This window comes from Mustela putorius, unplaced genomic scaffold (genome assembly GCF_011764305.1).
Source record: "Mustela putorius furo isolate JIRA1106 unplaced genomic scaffold, ASM1176430v1.1 tig00000228_pilon_pilon_pilon, whole genome shotgun sequence".
In the NCBI taxonomy this organism is placed as follows: Eukaryota; Metazoa; Chordata; class Mammalia; order Carnivora; family Mustelidae; genus Mustela; species Mustela putorius.
In genome coordinates this window covers 16,230,498-16,253,864 of record NW_025421322.1, presented here as the reverse complement: position 1 = coordinate 16,253,864, position 23,367 = coordinate 16,230,498, and the positions used below count along the sequence as shown (strand labels likewise).

At 32.7% G+C, this 23,367-nt stretch overlaps 1 protein-coding gene across 1 annotated transcript in view; it reads left to right on the top strand.

Annotated features, from left to right (window-relative positions):
* Positions 1-23,367, top strand: part of CSMD3 (CUB and Sushi multiple domains 3) — a 1,237,422-nt gene that overhangs the window by 268,166 nt on the left and 945,889 nt on the right. The window contains exon 4 of the mRNA XM_004743466.3: positions 8,137-8,331. Within this exon, the coding sequence (XP_004743523.2) occupies positions 8,137-8,331 (195 nt within the window). The remainder of the gene's footprint in view (positions 1-8,136; positions 8,332-23,367) is intronic.

The following is a 23,367-nucleotide window of genomic DNA, read 5'->3' as shown; positions in this document are numbered from 1 at the left end:
TACATTGGTAGTTTACAAAATAAAAATATAGTATTGTTTTTCATCAGTTCAATTTAGGTGATAAAATTTATTTTGTAAGGAAAAAACCCCACAGATATTTGAAATTGAAAGAACATAAGAACATTAATTGCCTCTTATTCACAGATCCAAAGCCTATAACCAGCAACTGCTAGTCTTGGATATTGTGCAATGGATTTTCTCCATTGTATGTGACAATTGTTCTTGATCTGTCTCTAAAAACTTTTACCTATGTCACCTTTGGGCTCTATATACCAGTATCAAAACAGAATAGTGTTACCTAGACAGCATAACTTTTTATGTGTTTGGTTTTTACACTAACTGTTTTACTACTTCACCCTTCCTTCCCTTGGCATTATAGCCAGCCTACCCAAGGATTTACTTCAATTAAAAAACAAAAACAAAAACAAAAACATAGTGACAGTAGATTTTTCTTCTGTTGCTGTTTAAAATGCATTGTAATCTGTATGCATTCTCCCCTCATCATAGTCAAATCATTGTCGTAATCTATTTTCTTCTTAAACAGATGAACTTGAAAAGTGTCGGTTTATCCTCCTACAGGTGCAGTGTTATTCCATCTTCTCCAGCAGCCAATACTTTGTTCGAATTATTTTTGTTAAGTTAAAATAATAGCAACAAAAAATGAGTATTTGTCCTTTTGATTGCCAAATCTAAACCTCTATGAAGCTTCAAGATAACTTTTACAATGGCAAATGTGGCTTAATTTTTGCTTCATTCCCAACATCCCAGCAAGGACTGTGACATGACCAGCAGCTTAGGAACTTTCATGCTTAAGAACTGGTTTATAAAAGTCAATGAATTTTTCATTAAAAAAAAGATTTAAATGGCACAATTATATAATTTGATCTCTAAAATCACATGCAGGCAGAGTGTCCCAGTGTTTATTATGACACAGGTTTAGTTCATGATGTGCCTACAGCTCTTTTCTAGGCTACTGGTTCCACTCTATTGTGTCTCTAAATATATACTCCTACAAACTCTGTGTGATGATCATCTTTTATGTTTTTCTATTAGAGGAAATAACTCAATTAACTGAGCAATCCTTTTTGGCTTGTCAACAGCATACCACAGAATGTGTTAAATTCTTAATACATAAAGATGAATTAGAGCCCTTATTCTCAAGATGCTCACAGTCTAGTGAGGAAGCAAATTAAAAAAAAAAAAACATTCAGTCATATATACTGAAGTAAAAATCCATGGGAACAGGATAGATGCAATAGCTGATTCAAAATATTCACAAAATATTTGCTCATCTAGTCTGCAAGTGAATTCTCAAATGGCACCATTTATATCCTATATAAATGGAATGGTTTAATATCTTCAATAAAAGAACACTTTGTACCGCAAGAAAAGTTGGAAAATGTATTAGTTGGTTAAGTGCTTTGAAGTTTTAGGATGAGAGGTAGTAGGTGGTTCAACTTGATGTTATGTTCCCCTAAATTATTTTTAATCATCTGGGAAATAAAAAAACTTGAGATTAATTTTCTGTAAGAAGTACAAACAACCTGGTTTTACTTCCCTTAGTAGACATAATTTTACAGTGTTTTAAAGCATTGTTAATTGATCTCAGCAGGATCATGCTTCATCTATTTGACTGAATAATTATGCAATTCTGTATTCATGGTATCTGTTATCCTTTCATTCAATTTTCATTCCTAATTTTCAAGGTCAGGTTTTTTTCTTGATATTTTGGTAAATATCTTGCCTTTCACAATTATCCATGTGCTCCTAACAAATTGGGGATTTTTTAAAAGCCAAGGTTATTGTAAAGTGTTTATTAGTATAAATCACTCCTCTTTTTCTAAATTGCTTAGTAGAGTTTTATTGACTTTCTCCAAGGAAAATGTGATAAAACCTCTCTTATAGTCCTTGATATACACTCTCTTTCAGGATTTAAGTTTTTTTTCAAAATTATTTGAAACTTTTTTAACTTATCTGGAGTTTGTTAGGATGCAGTAGATCAGGTATCTTTTTATAATCACTGTGCCTGGCATAGTGCTTCATATATGATATCAACTAAGAGATAAAAGAATTGATGAATCAATGACACCCATAAGGAACTCTTTGCAAATTTGGTTGTATAAATATCTTACCAAGAGTTGAATTACAGCTTGGATTTCCCTTATGATATAGAGAGGAGTAACTGAATTTTACCTTAGACTAAATTAGTGTTTTTTGACTAATTTTTAAGACATCAGGAGTGATCGAATGTAGTTAATCAGCATTTATTGAAGACATGGCCCTACCTCTAATAGATCATAACTTAATCACACCTAATTTAGATGTCTCAAATACAAAATTGACTATAATAAAAATAAACTTGCAGTTTGTTGAGCTAATAAAAATACCTGTCATGTATTGATTGCATTGTTGTTCAGCATATAAATAACTTCCATATTGTTTTATATAGCCACATTAACAACTTTATAAAGTTGATATTCTTAGGTACAAATAGTATGCATACAGTATTCTTACCTCTCATTTTTTTAATAATTAATTTTCATGGTCTTGTTTACCAGTTATTTTCAAGATTGAATTGCTATTCAATTAGTAAACTCACAAAGTACATACCATACATACTTATGAAAATCTCTGCTCATATGTGCATTTAGAATAGATTTCAATTATTCACTCTGAATCATTCTCTAGAGCTTTAGAGTATCTCCTTCAAAAAATATTTAGTGACAGAAATGGTTCCTTTTTCTAATTAAGAACCTATGCATAGTTTATGTATTCACTACATGAACCTATCTTTGGACAACACTTTTGAAATGCTTTTCCAATCCAGTGTATACCCTACTTTACCCATAAAACCTTGCCAAATCTAATAACTATTACAGTATTTTGATTCTCCCATTTCCAAATTTTGAACCCACTTAACTATTTTTTTTTTCAAATCCAGCTTATTCCTTATCCTATTTCAGAACTCAGTTTAAATCTTTTTTTTTTAAGATTTTATTCATTTATTTGACAGACAGAGATCACAAGTAGGCAGAGAGGTAGGCAGAGAGAGAGAGAGAGAGAGGAAGAAGCAGGCTCCCTGCTGAGCAGAGAGCCGACAGGGGGCTCAATCCCAGGACCCTGGCATCATGACCTGAGCTGAAAGCAGGGGATTTAACCCACTTAGCCACCCAGGTGCCCCTAAATCGGTCTTAACCAGGAATTTCTTTTCAGACCTCCTCTTAATCAAGACTAAGTTTTCTCAATTTTATACTTTCATTATACTTTGTATGTTTCCATTATTCTACTTGCGATATTATAACTAATGCTGTGTAATTACTTGCTAATTGAGTTGGTCAGTACCAACTTGATAAATTCGCAGGGCCATGTATGTCATTTGCAAAACTATATCCCCAGAATACTGTCCATATTAGCCACTTAATAAACACTTGTGAAATGAATATCTGTTTTTCATGGACAACAACATACAATTGTGAAACAACCTAAGGCTTTTCTTTTCTTTTTTCCAAGTTAGAGACATCTATGCATGAACTACAAATCTACTTCTTAGTTGGGTGACCTTGGGAAAGTTACTTAATCTGAGTCTCAGTTTCTCTTTCTGTACAACAGGGAAAACCATATATGACATTGGGTAATTTGTGAGATATAAGTAGGACTATGAATGCCTAAGTGCTTGGAAAAGAGGATGACTCACAGCTGATCTCAATTAAGGCTATTAACTTTTTCAAGCTGTAAATTCTTAGAAGGCAAAGGAGGTGGTGTTGCTTTAAATGATACACATCACAGAGCATCAAAGTTAACCATAACCCTCAAGAACGTCTGATGAATAAATTAGTTACTAAGTAATTTGTAGTTATGTTTCCTTTCCTTTCTTCAATAAATTAGTTACTAAGTAATTTATAGTTATATTTCCTTTCCTTTCAACAATTTCCTTTCCTTTTTAATACAGAGGAGTGTCAATAAATTCCAATCTCCATTTGGAGTTTTATTTATCTTGGATCTTCCTCAAGTAATTTTTTGCTTTATCAATAATCTCATACTCTTTAGCATGGTTTATATTGCCAAAATGCCTTCATACTATATGCTGATAATTTCAATATGAGAAGAGAGAATAAATAAAATACAGATAGTTCTAGCAAAAACAGATGATGTTTAATTTGATTCAATCATTTGGACAGAGCAGTAAACTTATATAAAGGGTATTTGCCATTTTCAGAAATATTTTTTGAGTGTAAAGTCTTTAGGCTTGTTTTCCAGGAATTTTCTCAATTCACTAAACTATTCATTTGAGTATTTCTGTCGTGTGTGTGTGTGTGTGTGTGTGTGTGTTTAAAGATTTTATTTATTTATTTGAAATAGAGAGCAGGCTAGAGAGAGAGAACAATTGGGGGCAAGGGGCAGAGGTAGAGGAAGGAGCAGACTCTCCGCTGAGCAGGGAGCCTGCTCTGGGGCTGGATCCCAGGACCCCAGGATTATGACCTGAGCCAAAGGCACATTCTTAACCGACTATGCCACTCAGGGGAACACTTGACTCTTTTCTGTTTTATCTACAAACACAATCTCATGGCAGAGATTCCAAGAATAAATTCAAATAAGGCTGTAGTACAATTTTTGCATTAAAAGATCGATCAGTATTTGAATAATAGCATTATGGCAATAACTTTAAACTACTCTCAGAACACTCCAATCCCATTTTAATCTTTGATTTATGGAATATCAGAATATTGTCAGATTCTACAATGGTTTTATTTTATTCACATAAACTTTTCAGTCCATATATTCATGTCATCTGTTGGTGAAAGAAGATAACTGAGTCTGGGAATTCTGCCCTTCATATGTAATTATTTGCTTCAGGAACACAGTGAAGTGATAAGCAAAATGTTGTTACCTTGTAGATACATTTGATGAATTACTATAAAAATTCTTTATTGCTTAAATTTCAATCTCTATTTTCCTTAAGAATGATTTCCTTAAGGATGATAAACAAAATCACCACTTATTGTAAGTACCATGTATATTAATGATTAGTTTATAATTTGCTTTACTAAACATGGTAGACAGTGTCTTCATTTTCCCCTGCAATTCAAACTCTTGATAACTGGTAGAAATAAATGCCTAAAAATTAGTCTAACTTAGCTAGTTCTAGACTGTCATATTAAATAACAAATTAATTTTAAGAGTTCAAATATGAAGCACTGTTTATTTTCTTAAAAATTAAGACTAAAATGTGAATCAGAAATAGCATTTTTTTTTTGTAGTGGGTTATATAATTATTTCAGTTAATAACACACCCTTGGCTCTTTGTCTTAAAATGGACATAGCTTAGGGACAAGTCCCAAGTTAAAGGGTTGAGAGAAGACAAAAAATGGAATCTATGCACAGTGGCTATAGAATTGGGATCTCTTAAATATGTGAAACATCTTCATACCTGTCTCCATGGGCTACTCAGTCTATAGAGAATGATGGGTAGTTTTTATTTATGAAAGTCAAAAAAACAAGAGAAATCCAAAGTGGGAATTTCCTGAAGGCGAGAACAAGCTTTGTTTTAGAACTTTATTTTTTGAGTTTTATTTTGAAACAGTATGACTTCTTATCTGTCTTAGAAATTAGAAATAGAAATAAATCAGCCACAAGGAAGGTACTAGATTAGGTCACGTATTAAGAATCCAACCAGTGCTGCTATTCATTCATTGACTCACTTCCTATGTTTTCCATTTTTGATTTAGATACTTTGTTCTGGGTAATGTTTATTTGTTCACTTAAATCAAAGTTAAATCTGAGTATAAGAACTATTTAGAGCTTTCTTCTCTCTTTCCCTTCATTCCTCTAGTTAACTGCTTCCTGTGAAATAATTTGAAAACTGCTTTTTTCTCCTAGATATATAACTTTAGGATAATTGAAGTCCTGACCTTAATTATTTTTTAGGATGTGAGAGGTAAAGCAGTGGATTAATTCTAAGGCCACAAGTGGTAGTTTCATTAAAAGAATTTCCTTTGTTATTACTATATTCAAGGGATCGAATACTCATTCATTTTATCAAAACTTATTAACCTCACCGTCTCTTGCAGCAAACATCTCATCTTTCAATGAAATGAATTTTCAAAAAAAACCAAACCCTCCTATTTCAAAATAAACTGTATATTTCAAAAGTACTTTTAAAGATTACTCAAAATTCACAGATAATGTATTTAAATTTTTCTGAAAATGAAAATATATGTGGAAAAATAGAAAACTGAAATATTAGAGATCATTAACCTTGTCTACTGATATTTACAGTATTTTACAGATATCAGTTTATGGTGTATTTTTAAATGCAGAGGAAGCTTAAGGATATTGCCTGTTATTTATAGAAACCATTGGCATGTAATTAATATTAGTCATTTGTTTTTTTTCTGTTTTAGGTTTCATACTCTAAAGTAATTGTCCTAAACTAAAAGTAAATACTTTATATATGTAACTCAAGTTCTATATATTGTCAATGCATTTTTCACTGATTAAACTGACTTCATTTGAAATTTATCACTGATTTTTTCTTTCACTATCATGGAAAAATTTATACAGAAAAAATCATGTTCACTTAGGAAACACTCCCAAAATTACCATATACCTATTATGGGTAAAAATATAAATTTCAGCTCTGTATACACTTCTTAATTATAAATGGCTGTTGTTTTTGTAAAATTAGACCTATAGATTATTTTGGTATTTTTACTTACTGTCATTGATATTTTCCATATTATATTGGCTTACAGGTATTTGGCTTAATATTAAATAACATTGCATGGATCTTACTAACTATATAACTGGGGTGGGTATCAAGGTAAAATGGAAACATACTTCATTTTTGTGTTGCAGTGGTTTTTTAGCTTTTTAGTTTGCAATAATTTCAGACTTTCAGTTAAATTGTGAAAATAGTACAGAATTCCCCTATACTCTTATCCAGCTTCCCATAATATTAGCTATGTAACCATAGCATAATTGTCAAAAGTAGGAAATTAACATTTGTATAATACCATTAACTAAATTATTGCCTATTCAAACCTGAATATCTTTTAGCTCAGTAATTCATTAGTTTGTATTTGTATTAACAATTATTTATAGTATGAAATAATATAAAGGTAATAGAATATTTAGAAAATAATATTGGGAAAAATAATTCTTAACCTCATTAAGTTCTGCTTTGCTATTTCTATATATTTTCTTGGGATTTCATTTACAGTGAAATTGGATTTTTCTCTGAAATGAATATCATTTTAAAAATCTCGTACATTGCGGGTGCCTGGGTGGCTCAGTGGATTAAAGCCTCTGCCTTCAGCTCAGGTCATGATCTCAGGGTCCTGGGATCGACCCTCGCATCGGGCTCACTGCCTGCTCCCTCCTCTCTCTCTGCCTGCCTCTCTGCCTATTTGTGATCTCTGTCAAATAAATTAAAAAATATATATGTATTTTAAAAATGTCTTACATTTGTATACTTGTATACTTTTAGTATTAACTAATAAAATAAGACAGTAGATGCAATCAATATCCTAACATATTCATCTATTTAAAACTTGACAACTGTATGCACTTCTTATTATATTTTCAGGTTAAACAAATTGGGAATTCTAGCCAGTCTCTTCAACTTCAAAAATATTTCCATTTCATTACTGAGCTATATTTTTCTTATTTAAGTGGAAAAAAAAAGTTTCCACCAAAAATTTACACCTGTTTTCAGAGAAATGCTTCTGGTTTAGAGTTAAACAGATGCATCAAAGTAATGAGAGCATATTAATGAAACTTAATTTGTTTATTCTTATAAGTAGAATGTAACTTTGAAAAAGTCATATAAATGGTATTATTCTTAGCTTTAATGTCTATAAAATATGAGTAATGTTGAGTTTTAAAGTTGCTAGAAAAATTATATAAAATATTTAAATTTTTCTAATACAAAGAATGAAACCCAATATCTTTTGGTAAAATTTGGTTCCTTTCCCATACTTCTGTGTCACATGTGTTGAGAGGGAAGATATTTCCTTTTATTGTGACGCTTTTTGCAAGGAAAAGAGACATCTGTATCTACATATACTTCTTAAAATCTAAAACATTAAAATAGGTATTAAGATAACTGTAAATTCTCCTTCTCTCCCCCTTTTATAGAATTGCAGAGTAGCTCTTGTGGAAACCCGGGAGTTCCACCCAAAGGTATATTATATGGTACGCGGTTTGACGTTGGGGACAAGATCCGCTACAGCTGTGTTACTGGATATATTCTTGATGGCCACCCTCAACTCACCTGTATAGCCAATTCAGTGAATACAGCCTCCTGGGATTTTCCTGTTCCTATCTGCAGAGGTAAAGAAAAAATATTTATTTTTATGCTGATTGAATGTTTGTTTGACATGATAAAAACATTTTAAAAGTTGGAGTTGTAATCTGACAGTGTAATTGCAAAATATGTTTGCCATTTGGTGCTTATTCCTTTTATAAAATTTGAAGATTGAAAGAAATCTACATGTTTGTGTATACATATACTACATGACAAGTTCAGAAAAAATGCTTGTCAAAAAATAAGACAATATTACTTGTGAAATGAAACAGTAAAATACATGTCTATATACATATTTATGCATTGTGTATAAATGTGTCTTTGTATTTATGTTAGAAAAACATGAAGTTTATGATGTTCAGAAATTTAATTTAGTCTGTCAAAATCACAATTTTGTTTTCATTTTGAAGTATTGATTGAATCTGTGAATCTTTTCAAGATATCTGGTGGAAGACTTCATTTGGGAATTTATAAAATAAGAATGCTATATAGTTTATAGTTTGATACTATCAGTATTTGTATTATTTGTATTATGGGGAAAACCATAATACTCTAATGTGGACAAAGTTTCAAAGTACAGTGCCTGCAAGATGCATGTTGAATGGAAGCCGAATTCATGGATGAATCTTGCCCACAGAAATTTTGGAGACCTTTATCATTTTCCGTGAGCTTACTTTTTGAACAAAGGGAAAGATAAATGAGTTGTATCTCTTTTATCTTTTGGCATTTGCTTCCTGTATGAATGCGAGGTAGGAATGTCCAATGCTGGTCTCAGTTACTTTGTAGCTTCCTTTCCAACATGTGACTGCCAAGTACAAGCAGGGAAGACTCTTGAAAATCAGACACAGCTGACTTATCTCGGCTTTGACAATGACTATGGGAGTGATTTTAGGCAAATCATATCAACTCTGAGATTCATTTATTTCACTTAACCAATGAGAGAGAAAACAACAACATCTTTTCCATTTGTTGTGAAGATTAAAGAAGAAAACCAATAACTGCCACTTAATAAAATATCTGCCATGCATTGGCATTCTTAGTGTCAGTGCTACCTTTGCTTCTCTTGCAGTTTCTACTCTGCTGTTTTGACTGATGCTATTTCTGACTACTATTAGCTACCATTTATTGGAACACTTAGAACACCATTTGGATGTGATAGCGTACTAAGAAATTTCTAAGTATAGTCACTTTTAAATTTCATAACAATACAAAACTGAAGTGCAAAAATTTTGGAATAACTGCTCAAATTTCCTCAGTAAATGTCGAGAACTATAGAGTCAGATTTTACTCGACTTGCGAGTTAACAAATTTCTCTGCCACAGTTTCTTGGGTGGTGGTAGAGGACCCCAGTTTTTTGGGTCAGAAACAGAGGAGAGTTTATTATTCACCAAACTGTCACCATCCAGATTATTAACATTTGTGCCAGTTTGCTAAGCCCTAATTCTTATCGAATGATATAAAGAGTATGAGGAACCTGCACATGAAAAACCATGAGCTTAGGGAAAATGGAATGCTTTGTAAATTAGGATGTCTGCCCTTTGCTCTGGAGGGCACCCCTCTTTCTCTCCCTACAAAGTTATAGGCAAACTTGCCCTTTACTCTGGTGGAAGACACTGTCCCCTGAGGCTGTTTGTTGTACCAACATCTTTGTAAAGATAGTTTAGTACAAAGAGCGGAAGGACAGTTGGAATCTCTGCTTACAAGATGTGAAGAAATGTTAGGGTCCATGGAGAAATTTCTCTCAATTTGGGGTGTGGTAGGGATGTTAGATTTGAACCCATTCTGTTTAGTTACAAAGCCTAAGTTGTTACCCTTTTGACACTTCACCAAAATAATTTGCATCTCTGTTCAGAAGTATTTTATTATAAGAAAAGAAATGGAGTTTTACATTTGAATCAGTCAAAAGACTATCATCTCTTTCAAAGCACAAAACTTCCAAAATCAAAAGGATTTATTAAGATTCAGAAAACCAAGAAGCCTCTTTAAGAGATTTCTGTGGAGCACTACCAATTCTGGCTAAATGTTACTTCCTGTTGTTGGGCTCTGTATTCACCTTAGTTCCAATAAGAACGTGTGGAACCAGAAAGATCTGAGTCTAAATACTTGGTGTGCCCCTTATTCAGTGGGGCCTTTGAGCAAAAAAGCACATTAATTTTGGAAACTATTTTTTAGCTCTAATAGGATGAAGAGAGAGAAATACGAACATCACAGTACTGTTAGAGTTTAATGTGATAGCATATGTAAAGTGCCAGATGCATACTAAGTTATTATTTATGCTAGCTCTGTCTACCCACTTATCCTTAGCATGTCTTACCATCTTCTCCCTAAAGGAAAGAATTACAGTCAACAAAAAGTGGGTGGATAATATCCATGATCTTGTGTCCAAGTCTAACCCTAAAACCAATACTTTATCTTGTCATTGCAGTTTTGTTTGTTTTCCCAGAGTGTGAACTCTACTTCTCACCCCCAGATTTCTTTAGGCTTATTTCCTTTGACTTCCATTTTTAACCTCTATGTTTTTTTTCTATTAAAAAAAAAATGATACCCACTATTTTTGGAAATTCTGCCTGTTCAACCTCAATCTGCTAAACTTGCCTTTTCTTCTCTTTAACAAAGATACCAGTGAATAAATTTACTCATTCACTCATCTATTTATTAAGGCCATATCCTGTGTAAAGGATTATTTTGTGTATTGAAAATCAAAAGATAATTAAGAAACACGTCTTGCCTTTAAGAAGGCAGTTCTAGTGGGTCTGATCATTATGTAATCAGATAATTACAATAATGTGTGATAATTGCTTTAATATCAGTATCTGTGTATGTTAGGCACCTTGATAAGGATGAGCTTAATTTCTCTCAATTGAGTGGAAGAAAGTTCAAGTAAGGACAACACTTTAAGAGAATATTTCACAAAAGACTGACTAAAAATAAAAACTACATAGAGCAGGAATATTTTCAATGAGTTGATAATTTTCCTTTCTAGCCTTAAAAGTAATTCTGGTGTGTTACTAATATTCACTGGCTAAAGGTAGAGTCAATGAAGTCAGCCTTCATAGAGCACATGCTCTAATTTTCTAAGGAACAATTTATCTCTCATTAAGCATTTTTTTTTTTTAAACTTAAAGAATAGGGGAATAGAGTATTTGGATTTTGTGTGGTTGTCAAAAGAAAAGATAGACATTTAGACTGTAGCCTCCCTCATCTGCTCTTTGCCACTTGATAGCATACTGATTCTTTAATTTATAACTTTGCAGGGGGCTGATAACCCTGTAATGATCTGCTTATTGCTTTCCCTGGAGTTTACATAGTGTCTCTCCTTGATGAAAGCCTGGCTTTTAGAGAATTCTTCTGATGCTTCCTAACAATGATAGTTTAATTAAGAAAAACGAGTGCCATATCAACCTAGAGGGTATGGTGCAAGGGTTTTTGTGTTTGTTCACAAGCAGGATGAATTTTATCAACACCATCTGCTAGTATTTGAAAAAGACAACTAACTGCCTGGTGCTGAACTACACAATATTCTATAAAAAGTGAAAGTGAATTCCTATGCTGTAAGTCTTGGGTTGGAAATGCCTGGGACACGTGCCTTTTATGCACTCCCTCCTTTGATAAACATTTCTATGACATTTATTCCCAGTGAGTTGTGATGTGGCCTCAGAGTCCTTCTCAACTCAGTGCTTCCAATATTCCTTACTAATTAAGAGCAGTTGACAGACAAGGTGAATGGATATGCTATTCCTAAATTTAAACGTTCTAAAATTCGTAATGATATTCTATATTCAGAGTGGCATTTTGATATACATACCCCAGGGCAAACTAACAAAACTATTTGTAAAATTTACACGTAAATTATAGTTTTATTTTTTTAAAAGATTTTATTTATTTATTAGAGAGATAGAGAGCACAAGTAAACAGAACAGCAGGCAGAGGGAGAGGGAGAAGCAGGCTCTCTGCTGAGCAGGAAGCTTGATGGGGGGCTCAATCCCAGGATCCTGGGATCATGGCTGAGCAGAAGGCAGCTGCTTAGCTGACTGAGCCACCCAGGCACCCCCATTACAGTGTTTTAAATGAATGGAAACCTTGGTCAAAAAGTCAGATCATTTGATAGAAGAATTAACCTATTAAGATTTAAGTCATCAATCATAAAATATTTAAGGTTGTTCTAGGATGAATTCATTTTAAATGAGTGTTATATTTTTAAAAACAGTATTATATTTTCCTGAAGGTTTGAGTTTATTTATAGCCCAAAGTAAAGATCTTAGAATCCATAGAGGTTTCAGGGAAAGCAATGATCAATGAAGGGATATGATGTTGTCAAATGTTGACAGAGTTTATTTTGATCTGACAGGAGAGATTCTTTTGGGGGAAGGCTTCTGTGTTAGTGATGTAGATGTCATATAGTCAATTGGTGCCAAGGGACGTGAACCAAATATTTGACAGGACAGATAAGCAAAAGGGCTAATGAAGGAACTGTCACTTCTGACAAAGCAAAAGAAATTGCCATTAGCTACATTAGCAATGAGGAATGAGAAGGATCTTCCAAGTTTTATTCTTGGGAACAAGAGTGCCTTCCACAACAATGTGGTAAAGAAAACAGTTGATGGAATGAAGAGCAGCAGCTTGTTTTGTCAGAGAATAACTGAAACCCCTACTTTAAAACCTTGGCAAAAATGTGTTACTAAAACATGGAATTGGAAAGAGCAATTAGAGGTAAAAATTGGAGAAGGGGCTAAAGGAAGGAAGGTTTAGTCGATGCTTCTATATGCAAATTATACCAAAGCCTTCCAAAGAAAAAGTGATTTCAGACAAGGTTAGAAGTAAACCAAACAGCCAAAAACAAAGAAACAAACAAAAAACAAAACCCCAAAACAACAACTAGCAATGTTAAGAAGTAATGCTTGTAAAGGCTATATTGTGAGGTTATTGGAAGGATATTCATTCACCCCTGCTCAGTACTCTGGAAAACTTCTCAAAAAAGCATTAAAAAACAAAAATGCCATTTATTCTGTGTATTTGCCCTGATTGCACACTTATGCATGTGTAATGCTGAAACATGATATTCAGAAACATGATGCTACATTAATAATAGGCCTGATTATTGATAAAACCTAAGTACAAAAATAATTAATTATGAAAACTGGAAAATATTTTATTGACTTGAGAACAAAACACATAAATAACCCAGTGTCAGGCTTCTATTCATTTCCATATAGTGCTTAAACATAATACTGAGCTGCAAATTGGAAAGTGAGAAAATATTTTCTAATATGAGATTTTTCTATGCTAGATCAAAACAGAGTCCAGTGTTGGTTTTTCTTTTTTTTTTTAAATAATTCCCTGTAATGTTACTTTTTAACATTTTTATTCTTTTGAAGCTAAAATCTTTATTCCTTCTTTTTAAGATTTGAAAACCTAGTAAATTGCCTTTTTTTTTTCTTAAATCCATTCCCAAAGGAGAAAATGTTTTATTGTAACTCCCTGAATTATGGAAAGTATGGTGTTAGTGATAAATTGTCCTAGGCAAAAAAAAAAAAAAAAGGAAATTAAATTCATTGTTGAATATCAAAATGTCATGGGCTACACCATGCATTAAGTATTCTTCTTGAAAACTGGGGCTATTATTGTTTAATTTAGCTGATTTCCAAAAAAGTAATTGTGTTGTATTTCATTATTGATTGATTGGTTTAGAGAGCACACACATATGAGCAGTGGGGGTGCGGGGTAGAGGAAGAAGGAGAGAATCTTAAGCAGGCTCCATGCCCAGTGCACAGCCTGAGTGGGGTTCTACCTCATGATCCTGAGATCCTGACCTAAGCCAAAATCAAGAGTCAGTTGTTTAAGTGACTGAGCCACCCAGCTGCCCCTCCAAAGATGTTACTTTAAAATATTATCTCAGGAAATATTTTAGCAGACCTAGTTTCTCCACCACACTTTGCATTATTATCCATGCAGCATTATTTGGGCACCAAATCTTGGTTTTATTAGCCCTACCATTTATACTCCTATAGGGTTCTGGTCCCTTTGTGTGAACTCCTATATTTGACAGTCATGAGGCAAACATTTTTAGTATGCCTTTAATTAGTAAGGAAGTTAAACATGTATTACATGGTGATAGAGTTATACTAGTACCATGAAGACTGTCAAGCCAAGGAATGATTTGCAAGCTTCCATGCTACTTTCTCTCTCCCTGGAAAATATAGGCTGTTCTATCAGCGATCAGGCCAACACTCAGTTGCCCTCTCATGTACTCTAATCTTGTTATGAATAGTTGTTTGTGTGATAAAATGCTGAAAATGTCCTGATTAAAGTTTCTAGCATGATGGAACAAAGGACATGCGATTTGTCTTTGAGGGCATAAGATCTATGAGCTGATTTGCTTTCCTGCTCTGCCTTGCCTGGGTGTGTTGTTTCTTATGTCAGAAATTGAAAATATTTTTACCTATCTTAGGAACCGGTGAATGTTGAGATTAGCTTAAACAAGGTGATATTTAAAAAATATTTGTGCAATGCCTAGCATATAGAAGTTACTAAAAATTTCAAGTTAGTTTCAAATACATTTTAAAAATTAATTAAAAAAATAATGTAGACATAATAGCTATTGCTTGTGTTATATATGTGTTCAATATATTTAAAAATATCTGTTGACAGTTAAACGTGTGCCTACAGCTCTGATATATTGGAGAATACTTTTTCAGTAACGGTAAAAATCTCTGTAAAGAGTGTGCTCTCTAATAAAAGCCTTGGTTTGCTTTACATCTCTGTCACTGAGAAGGTATAGAAACTTTAAAACTAGATATTTAGTTTTCAGATCTTAGTTTTCTCATATGTTTAATAGGGGAAGTCCTCACTACTTTATAACATTATGATGAGAATCGTATCAGGGAATGTATATAACATACCTAATCTATAATAACAAGTAGCAATTTCCTTATTTCTATCATCATCATCAAAACAGGTATTTGAAAACTGATAACACCAGAGAATGAACATATCTAGGATCATATAGGCAGTGGAATTACATTTTTTCAGAGTTGCAGTGGTTAGGGGGAATTTTAAGCCCCACATTAAGCTAGAAAATTATATTGGGATCAGCAAGTAATATACATTAGTGGTGAAAACGTGTTTCTCAAGGGCAACAGCATTTCTGAGGCATTCATTGCTGGAAGTTCTTATATTTCTTGTACGTTCAATAACTAAACTGATACATATTAAGAAATCATTATTTGCAGGGCACAATACTACATATAATGATAGATAAAACAACTCAGGCCTCGTGAAACTCAAAATCTTTTGAGCATAGGATCTTTTATTTGGTGACCTAGAAAAGAGAGAATAGAATTCTTACGTAACCAGTAGTGTTGGGCTTCTATGTGTTTCTGATATTTAGAGAAGAAAATCAGGATCTTGTACTCTTACCATATAATTGTCCTATTCCCTGATGCTGCAACTAACAGTAAGCCATGACTTTAACATTCAGCTCACAAATTATTTTCCCCATATGGCTTTATTATGCTGTATCTTTCTCCATTCAGGAAGCTATTCCCTGCCCCCCATCTCCCATGTATCAAATAACTCAAATATTTTTGTAGCTTTACTCAGCCGTCCAAGTATTTTGATTCTTCATCTGCCATTCTTATTATAAACTATTTCATGTTCTTTGACAACAAAAAGACAGTCATTAGAACTGTATTTTTTGTGTGTTATAGGTTATAATAATATATTGTTAATTTGTAGGAGTTTGGTTCTTTTTCTTTACTGGAATGATTTCCATTTCTTTCTCTTTCTGTGTGATTCTTAGAAAAATACCAACAATGTATATTTTGAAAATCAAAGAAAAAAGTTAGTTTCCTTTTCATATGACTGAGTCTTCAGATGTTTATGCATATTAGGTAGAATTTTGAGCCATACACTTCCACTGAAGTTTTGTTTGCCTGGGGTTTTTGTCTACTTGGGTTTTTTTTTTTTTTTTTAATTTTATTTATTTATTTGAGAGAGAGATTGAGAGAGCATGAGAGAGGAGAAGGTCAGAGGGAGAAGGAGACTCTTTGTGAAGGTGGGAGCCCCATGCAAGACTCGATCCCAGGACTCCAGGATCATGACCTGAGCTGAAGGCAGTCCCTTAACCAACTGAGCCCCCCAGGTGCCCCTTGTCTACTTGTTTTGACAAAAAAACAATTTAAAATATTCTTAGTGAAAGATCTAAATTATTTGAGGAAAGTGTATATTTTTGAAGAAGCTACATCAAATCGTTTCATAATATTGTTCCCCAAATAAAAACAGAATATATTTTTTAAAGATTTTATTTATTTACTTGAAGAGAGATCACAAGTAGGCAGAGAGGAAGGAAGAAAAAGAGAGGGAAGTGGGCTCCATGCTGAGAAGAGAGTCTGATTCGGGGCTTGATCCCAGTACCCTGAGATCATGACCTGAGCTGAAGGCAGAGGCTTTAACCACTGAGACACCCAGGTGCCCCTGAAAACAGAATTTTAAAAACATTAAGCAGTACTCATTTTCCAACACTTATCTACATTTCAAAACGTGTAGAAAAATAGAAAATTATATCATCTTGGTGTGTGCAATGTGGGATCACAACTTAAAGAAAAAATGATGGTGTGTGCTTAGTCAAATAGCTGGTTTCATGCATAAGAACCTTGAAAAGCAATCCTATAATGTCATACTAGGATTTAAGCTCAGTGAACCACAGTGACGGCAATTTGGTATTTTGCTCTTTGTAAAGCTACCTTAACTCAAAAGTTAAGGCAAAATAATTTTGGATAAAGGAAGAAAGTGAATAGAAGCCCACCAAAGACATTGGATAGTGACATAAGACACATGTTAGTAGACTAGCTTTATATGAAAATTTCCTGTTTTTTGAGCTAAGAAAGCCCAGTAATAAGAATTTTTAAGTTCTTCTGGAAGAACGCTTCACACATTTTTGGTCTTAAGCTCTGCCTCCTCTGTTACAGTTTATCAGTCACTCATTGTCTTAGTAAGTTATGTTAAGGGTATGTATGGTTGAGCCATTCAGTGATGACAGATCTTGCATATAATTAAGAATGGATAACAAAATGAAATGCTTAAACTTGAATGCCTTCAAAAACTCTACTTTTTTTGTCTATTGCTTTAATGTGCTTGAAATCTGAAATTTTTCTATAGTCATTTTCCTTAGGCTTTTCCAAAATATTAATCTGACTCAACAGAAGAGAAATAATTTTATTTTTACTATACAAGTCTTAAGTATGTAAAACTGGTATTGAATGTCTTAAATTTTGAGGGAGTCTTGAAAAAAATGAATATTTTGTCTATTATATTTTTGTTCTCATATTTATGTCACTAATTCCTTGTATCCTGATCAATATAATTTTATTTATAAAATAAATATCCTTGTGTTTGAGGTTAGCATAGTATTCAAACTAAGTTAAAGTACAAAGGTCATTTACTTATACTTGTATTTAATTTTTTAACTAATTAAAAAAAGCAATAAAAACATGATACATGTAGCAAAAAAAATAAATTAAATGTAAACAAGGATATCTATGTTAAGAGAAAATAACAGAGGAGTGAGAAGAAACTAAGAGCAAGGTTAACATACAAAAATCATGTTCTGTATCCTTACGTATTTGTTAGAATCAGCATTGTTTGATTTTAATCTCTCTGGGAACATAAACAGATTGGAAAACATGATTACTTCATAGTCTTACAAAGTAAAAGCAAATAATTTGTTTTGGAAAAACCAGCTTTCAAAGTAGAGCAAGAAACTTATGCAGTACAACATAAGGAAAGTATAGCACAATTTAATGATCGATGGTCTTTATGATATCTATAAATTTGAACTCAGAGAAAGAACTTTCAGGGGTTGCATCACATTTTTTTTTATATAAAATGAGGCTTTGCTATTGAAAATATCTGTATCTTTTCAATAAGATACAAGGACTGTATTCCTAGAATCAAAACATAATGCCTTATATCACTGCCCAAAATTAATGATCTCTAACTCTTTCTAGATTTAGTTGTAATAATTTTTTTCTTATTTTCAAAATCTGAATCTTTGTTTTTTTATAAATTTGGAATTTGGCCATTGAGAACAGAGCCGAAAGCACAATGTTTCTGCATTAATATGACCTTAATTTTCTTTGAGTTTTGTCATTGAATAGGTGCTTAATTTCCAAAATAATTTAATTTTTATATTTATACCTTTTACACAGAAAATTCAGTATGATGTAATTTTTAAAGACTTCATGCTTAGCATTAATTTGTAAGTACTTATTTATACTGTATCAGCTATCCCAAAATTTCTGAAAGTGTTCTATGACTGCAATCTCATAACCTTTTCTAAAATGGCTCCTGGGGCGCCTGGGTGGCTCAGTGGGTTAAAGCCTCTGCCTTCAGCTCAGGTCATGATCTCAGGGTCCTGCAATTAAGCCCTGCATCGGGCTGTCTGCTCAGCAGGGAGCCTGCTTTCTCTACTCTCTCTCTGCCTACTTGTGATCTCTGTCTGTCAAATAAATAAATACATATATTTTAAAAAATGGTTCTTGATGCTGAATGTTTGTATTTATAATTGAAAATGCTGATTCTAAACAATGGTAATGAGGTCATTGTTAATTTAATTGTATATTTGAATATTATCATACTATAAAATATCACACCTCAATTAAAATATTTGGCACGTTATTGTTACACCCCTAAGTTTCTCTCAAAACACATAATTTGATGGCTGCAAAGTTAATAATAAGATGTGAAAATTATAGCAACCTATTTTCATATTAAAGGTGAGATAACATCTTTGTATTTATTATATTTACTTAATAAATACCTATTAGCTCACAATGATGGAAAAATATACAACAGTTGCTGATTTTAGAGATCCTACAATATCTAGGATGTACACATAAATAACTACATAGTATAGTATAGATAGCTCCTTCTACTGCATCTCTCAAGACAGGTTTAAATAATAGGTACAAATAATATGTAGAGGCAGTTGAGGATTTGTTTTGGTGAAAAATTAATATTGATGAAGACTTGAAAAATAACTGATAATATATTATATTTCCTTTTTATCTCATAACACTTAATGAAAACTTTCTTTGGGCCAGAGATAGTTTTGAAATCTATGTGTAATAACAAACTTAATATTCACACTTAAGCTTTACAGAATGATTACTATCTGGATCTCCATTATATAGATAGGGAAACAAAAGCACAATGTGGTTAAGAAAATTTCTCAAGATTGCATAGATAGTAAAAGGCAGAGCTAGATTTGAATTCAAGCAATTTGACTCCAATACCATTTTCTTAACCTCTTTACTATACTCTCTTCCTCACTGTCTTGATTATAAATTTTTTTCCTTCCACTTTTTCTTAAGTTTTGCCTATGCAGTTGCTTAACACTTTTATTAAATTAAGTCTACCAACCTCACAAATGTCTTAATTTTATAACAATCTACTGTGCTGAGCTTACTGCCTTATTCCTCTACTCATTTCAATTAAACATTTATTAATAATAGCCTTTCCTTGTTTCTTTGTTCTTTACCACTTTTTTATGTTTTCAAGCTATTTCAAAGGTAGAAATAGAGAAAGAACTTTTCAGGGCTAGGGAGCAAATGTATTCAGTCATATATAATGTGCGTAGTCATGTGTATGTTTGTAGCTGTGGTGATGTAACACTTCATTTGCGGAGATGGAAAATGAGTTGACTTTGACTATTGGAGACAGATGTAGAGAGGAGAGATTAAAATTTCAACTGAGGAACATTGGTTGAAATCATCTTTTGGAGCATTTTGAAGTCTAGACTAAAGAGCATTTTATCTTATCCTCTAGACAGGTGTAAGCCATTAAGTATATTTGAAAGTGTGATATCAAGCATTTTTTTTTTTGACAAGATAGCAAATGCTGATCATGTAAAATCCATCATAAGTGAGAGACCATCAGCAATGGGTACAAGGTTTGTGTCTTCCATTTTGCACACACTAAAACATTTGCACAGAAGTGGAAGATAGTTGAGAAAAGTTTCTATCTGACATCTGTTTTGTGTAGGATGCTGCAACAAAATACCATAGACTGTGTGGATTATAAACAATATAAATTTATTTCTCTTGGTCTGGTAGCTACTGGGAAGTCTAAGATTAAGGCATTGGTAAATGTCCACATGTGACTTTTTGGAAGACCTATACATTCAGTCTATGCCACCATCTAATACAGCTAATATGTATTAAGTCCTCATCATGTCCTGAGGATATATCTAAGCATTAGAATATATGAATTATTTCATTTTATCTTATAAAAACATACCCGTTAGTCATGAATATCTCATTTTAAGAATCCACTGAGGCAAGTGGAGGTTAAAAAAAAACTTGCCAAAGTTCACACTGGTAAAGTGATTAAAACCTAGTAAACTAGAACCATTTTCTGTAGCATCTTTCTAAGATTTTAGAACCTGTGTAACTTTCCAATGATGGTTAAGGTTTTCTATGCACAATACTCTGTTATTAAAAGGAGGACTATCCTGATCTCTTGTGAATTGTGAGTGAATCTACCATCAACTGACTTAGACAAATCAGGATTCATCCCCTGGGGCATCTGTAATTGCTCAGAGGATAGGCTAAAATTTCTATTAGCAATAACAAAAAAATTGAGTTGCTCTTGATATCTAGCTTAGTAACTAGTAAACATTTAGTTAGGAATATGCTACAGTTAGCCTTGGGGCATTTTATCAGAAAGGCCATCTATAAATTTTTTTGAATACTATCATTCCTTTCCCACAAGTTTTAACATCTTTTGTATATGATCTGTTTTAATTCTACATCCATGCTCTGAACAGAGCATATTATTTTTAAATCAAATTGCAGATTTTTTTTTAAATATAGAGGATTTCTAGGTCAGAGACTAAAGGATATTATGTGGCATGCGGGGATAGATTATTTTATGGGGACATTTATTTGATTTCTTTCCTTAGCAATTACTCAATGGAGATATTCATTTATATGGGAATAATTTGTTTTCCTGAATCCTTCTAAAGTTTAACTAAATTTAATGTTATATTAACAAAGTGAATATTACAAGTTATAGTTCATTTTCATATGCTATTGATATGTAAGGTCCAGGGAAAGTTAGTTTCATCCAATGGAATGGCATTCTTCTATCAACTATCAAAATTTAGAATTCTTTCTAGACTTCTCATGTAATCCATATATGGTGCAGATGTTTAAAGTGCCATTAAAGATAGAAAAGGAATAAAGAAAAATATGAAAGAGAAAATGTAAAAATATTTCAAATATTGCTAAATGACTGAAAACTTTGTATATGTTAGCCTTTCATGTTTATTGTATTAAAAATATCATTAAAAGGTATATCACCATCACTTGCACTCTTCCAGCTGAATCAATAGAAATGATCTAAAATGCATCAGTGAACAATTTATTATTGAGGATATGTTAAACAACCTTGCTGAGTCTCTTCTGGATAATCATAGGAAAAAATTGAGTAGGATTATTTCTCATGTTGTTATAAATTACTATTCCCCCAATTGTTTCCCAATAAAACTTGTTACCGAATAACATCAATGAGCAATTGAAAGTATTTGACTCTTAAAGAATATTTAACTATCAGTTTGTGTTTTCAGAGAAATCTAGGTAACACTTCACTTACAGTTATTATAAATGTGTTAATACCATCACTTCTCCAGTCTCTAATACATGGTTTCTTTGGTGTTGCCTTTCCTGAACACTAGTGTGTTTTGATTTGCTGATAGGAGGTGAAGTTTTCATTCTATAATATTTTGACGTAGCAGCTAGCAGAAATGGTGGGAAGAGGGCATTGTTTTCCATCATTTGAACAATAATGTAATCAGTTTATATCCCACAGCATTAATCATGTGAACTTTAAATGTATTTTCTATTATTTTGTAGGGTCAGATTATTAGGAGAAGTAGTTTAATCATTTAATGAGAACTTCAGTCTGTGACATTAACTTTTCTTAATAAAATTTAGTTTAACTCCTTTTACCCCCATGGATAACTCAGCTGACTAAAGATATTATAATAGACTTCTTTAGAGATGTTTCAGATCAAGTGACTGTAGGTTAGGAAAAAAGAGTAAAGGCTTGAGAATTATTAAGAAGTCATGACAGTTTTTCATCTTATTTAGTATATAAAATTTGACTAATAGGGCTTGTGTCAGTTAGAAAGGCTAGGTCATATGGCAATAACCAATAATTCTAACACTTACAGTATCTTCACAAAATGAAGGTTGAATTTTTTCTCAGTCTACCTATCCAATGCAAGTGATTGCCATAGTCATTAGCTAATTTAGAGTTACAGAGGCCATATCGTAGCAATTTTTTCCATAACTGCTATGGCAAGAAAAAAAAAGTGCATTAAGATACAATGTCTTGACATTTTGGTCAGGAGATGTCATAGGGTACATCCATTTTTTATTTCATTGGCCCAAACATGTACCATGACTATATATATTCTGAAAGTGGTAGAGAAGTACAAACCCACCAAAGGCCAGAAGAAATAGAATATTTGTAAACATTCATAATGCATACCATATATATTTTTAAATTAACATATAAAATATTATTTGCCCCAGGAGTACAGGTCTGTGAATCATCAGGCTTACAGATTTCACAGCACTCACCATAGCACGTACCCTCCCCAATGTCTATAACCCAGCCACACTACCCCTCCTCCCCTTTGCCCAGCAACTCCCAGTTTGTTTCCTGAGATTAAGAATCTTTTATGATTTGTCTCTTTCCCAATCCCATCTTGTTTCATTTTATTCCCTCCCTATTCCCCACCACTCCTGCCCTGCCTCTGAAATTTCTCATATCAGAGAGATCATATGGTAATTGTCTTTCTTTGATTGACTTATTTCACTTAGCATAATACCCTCTAGTTCCATCTGCACTCTTGCAAATGGCAAGATTTCATTTCATTTGATGGCTGCATCATATTTCATTTTCAAATATATATATATATATATATATATATCATATCTTCTTTATCCATTCATCTCTTCATCTCTTAATGTACATCTAGGTTCTTTCCATAATTTGGC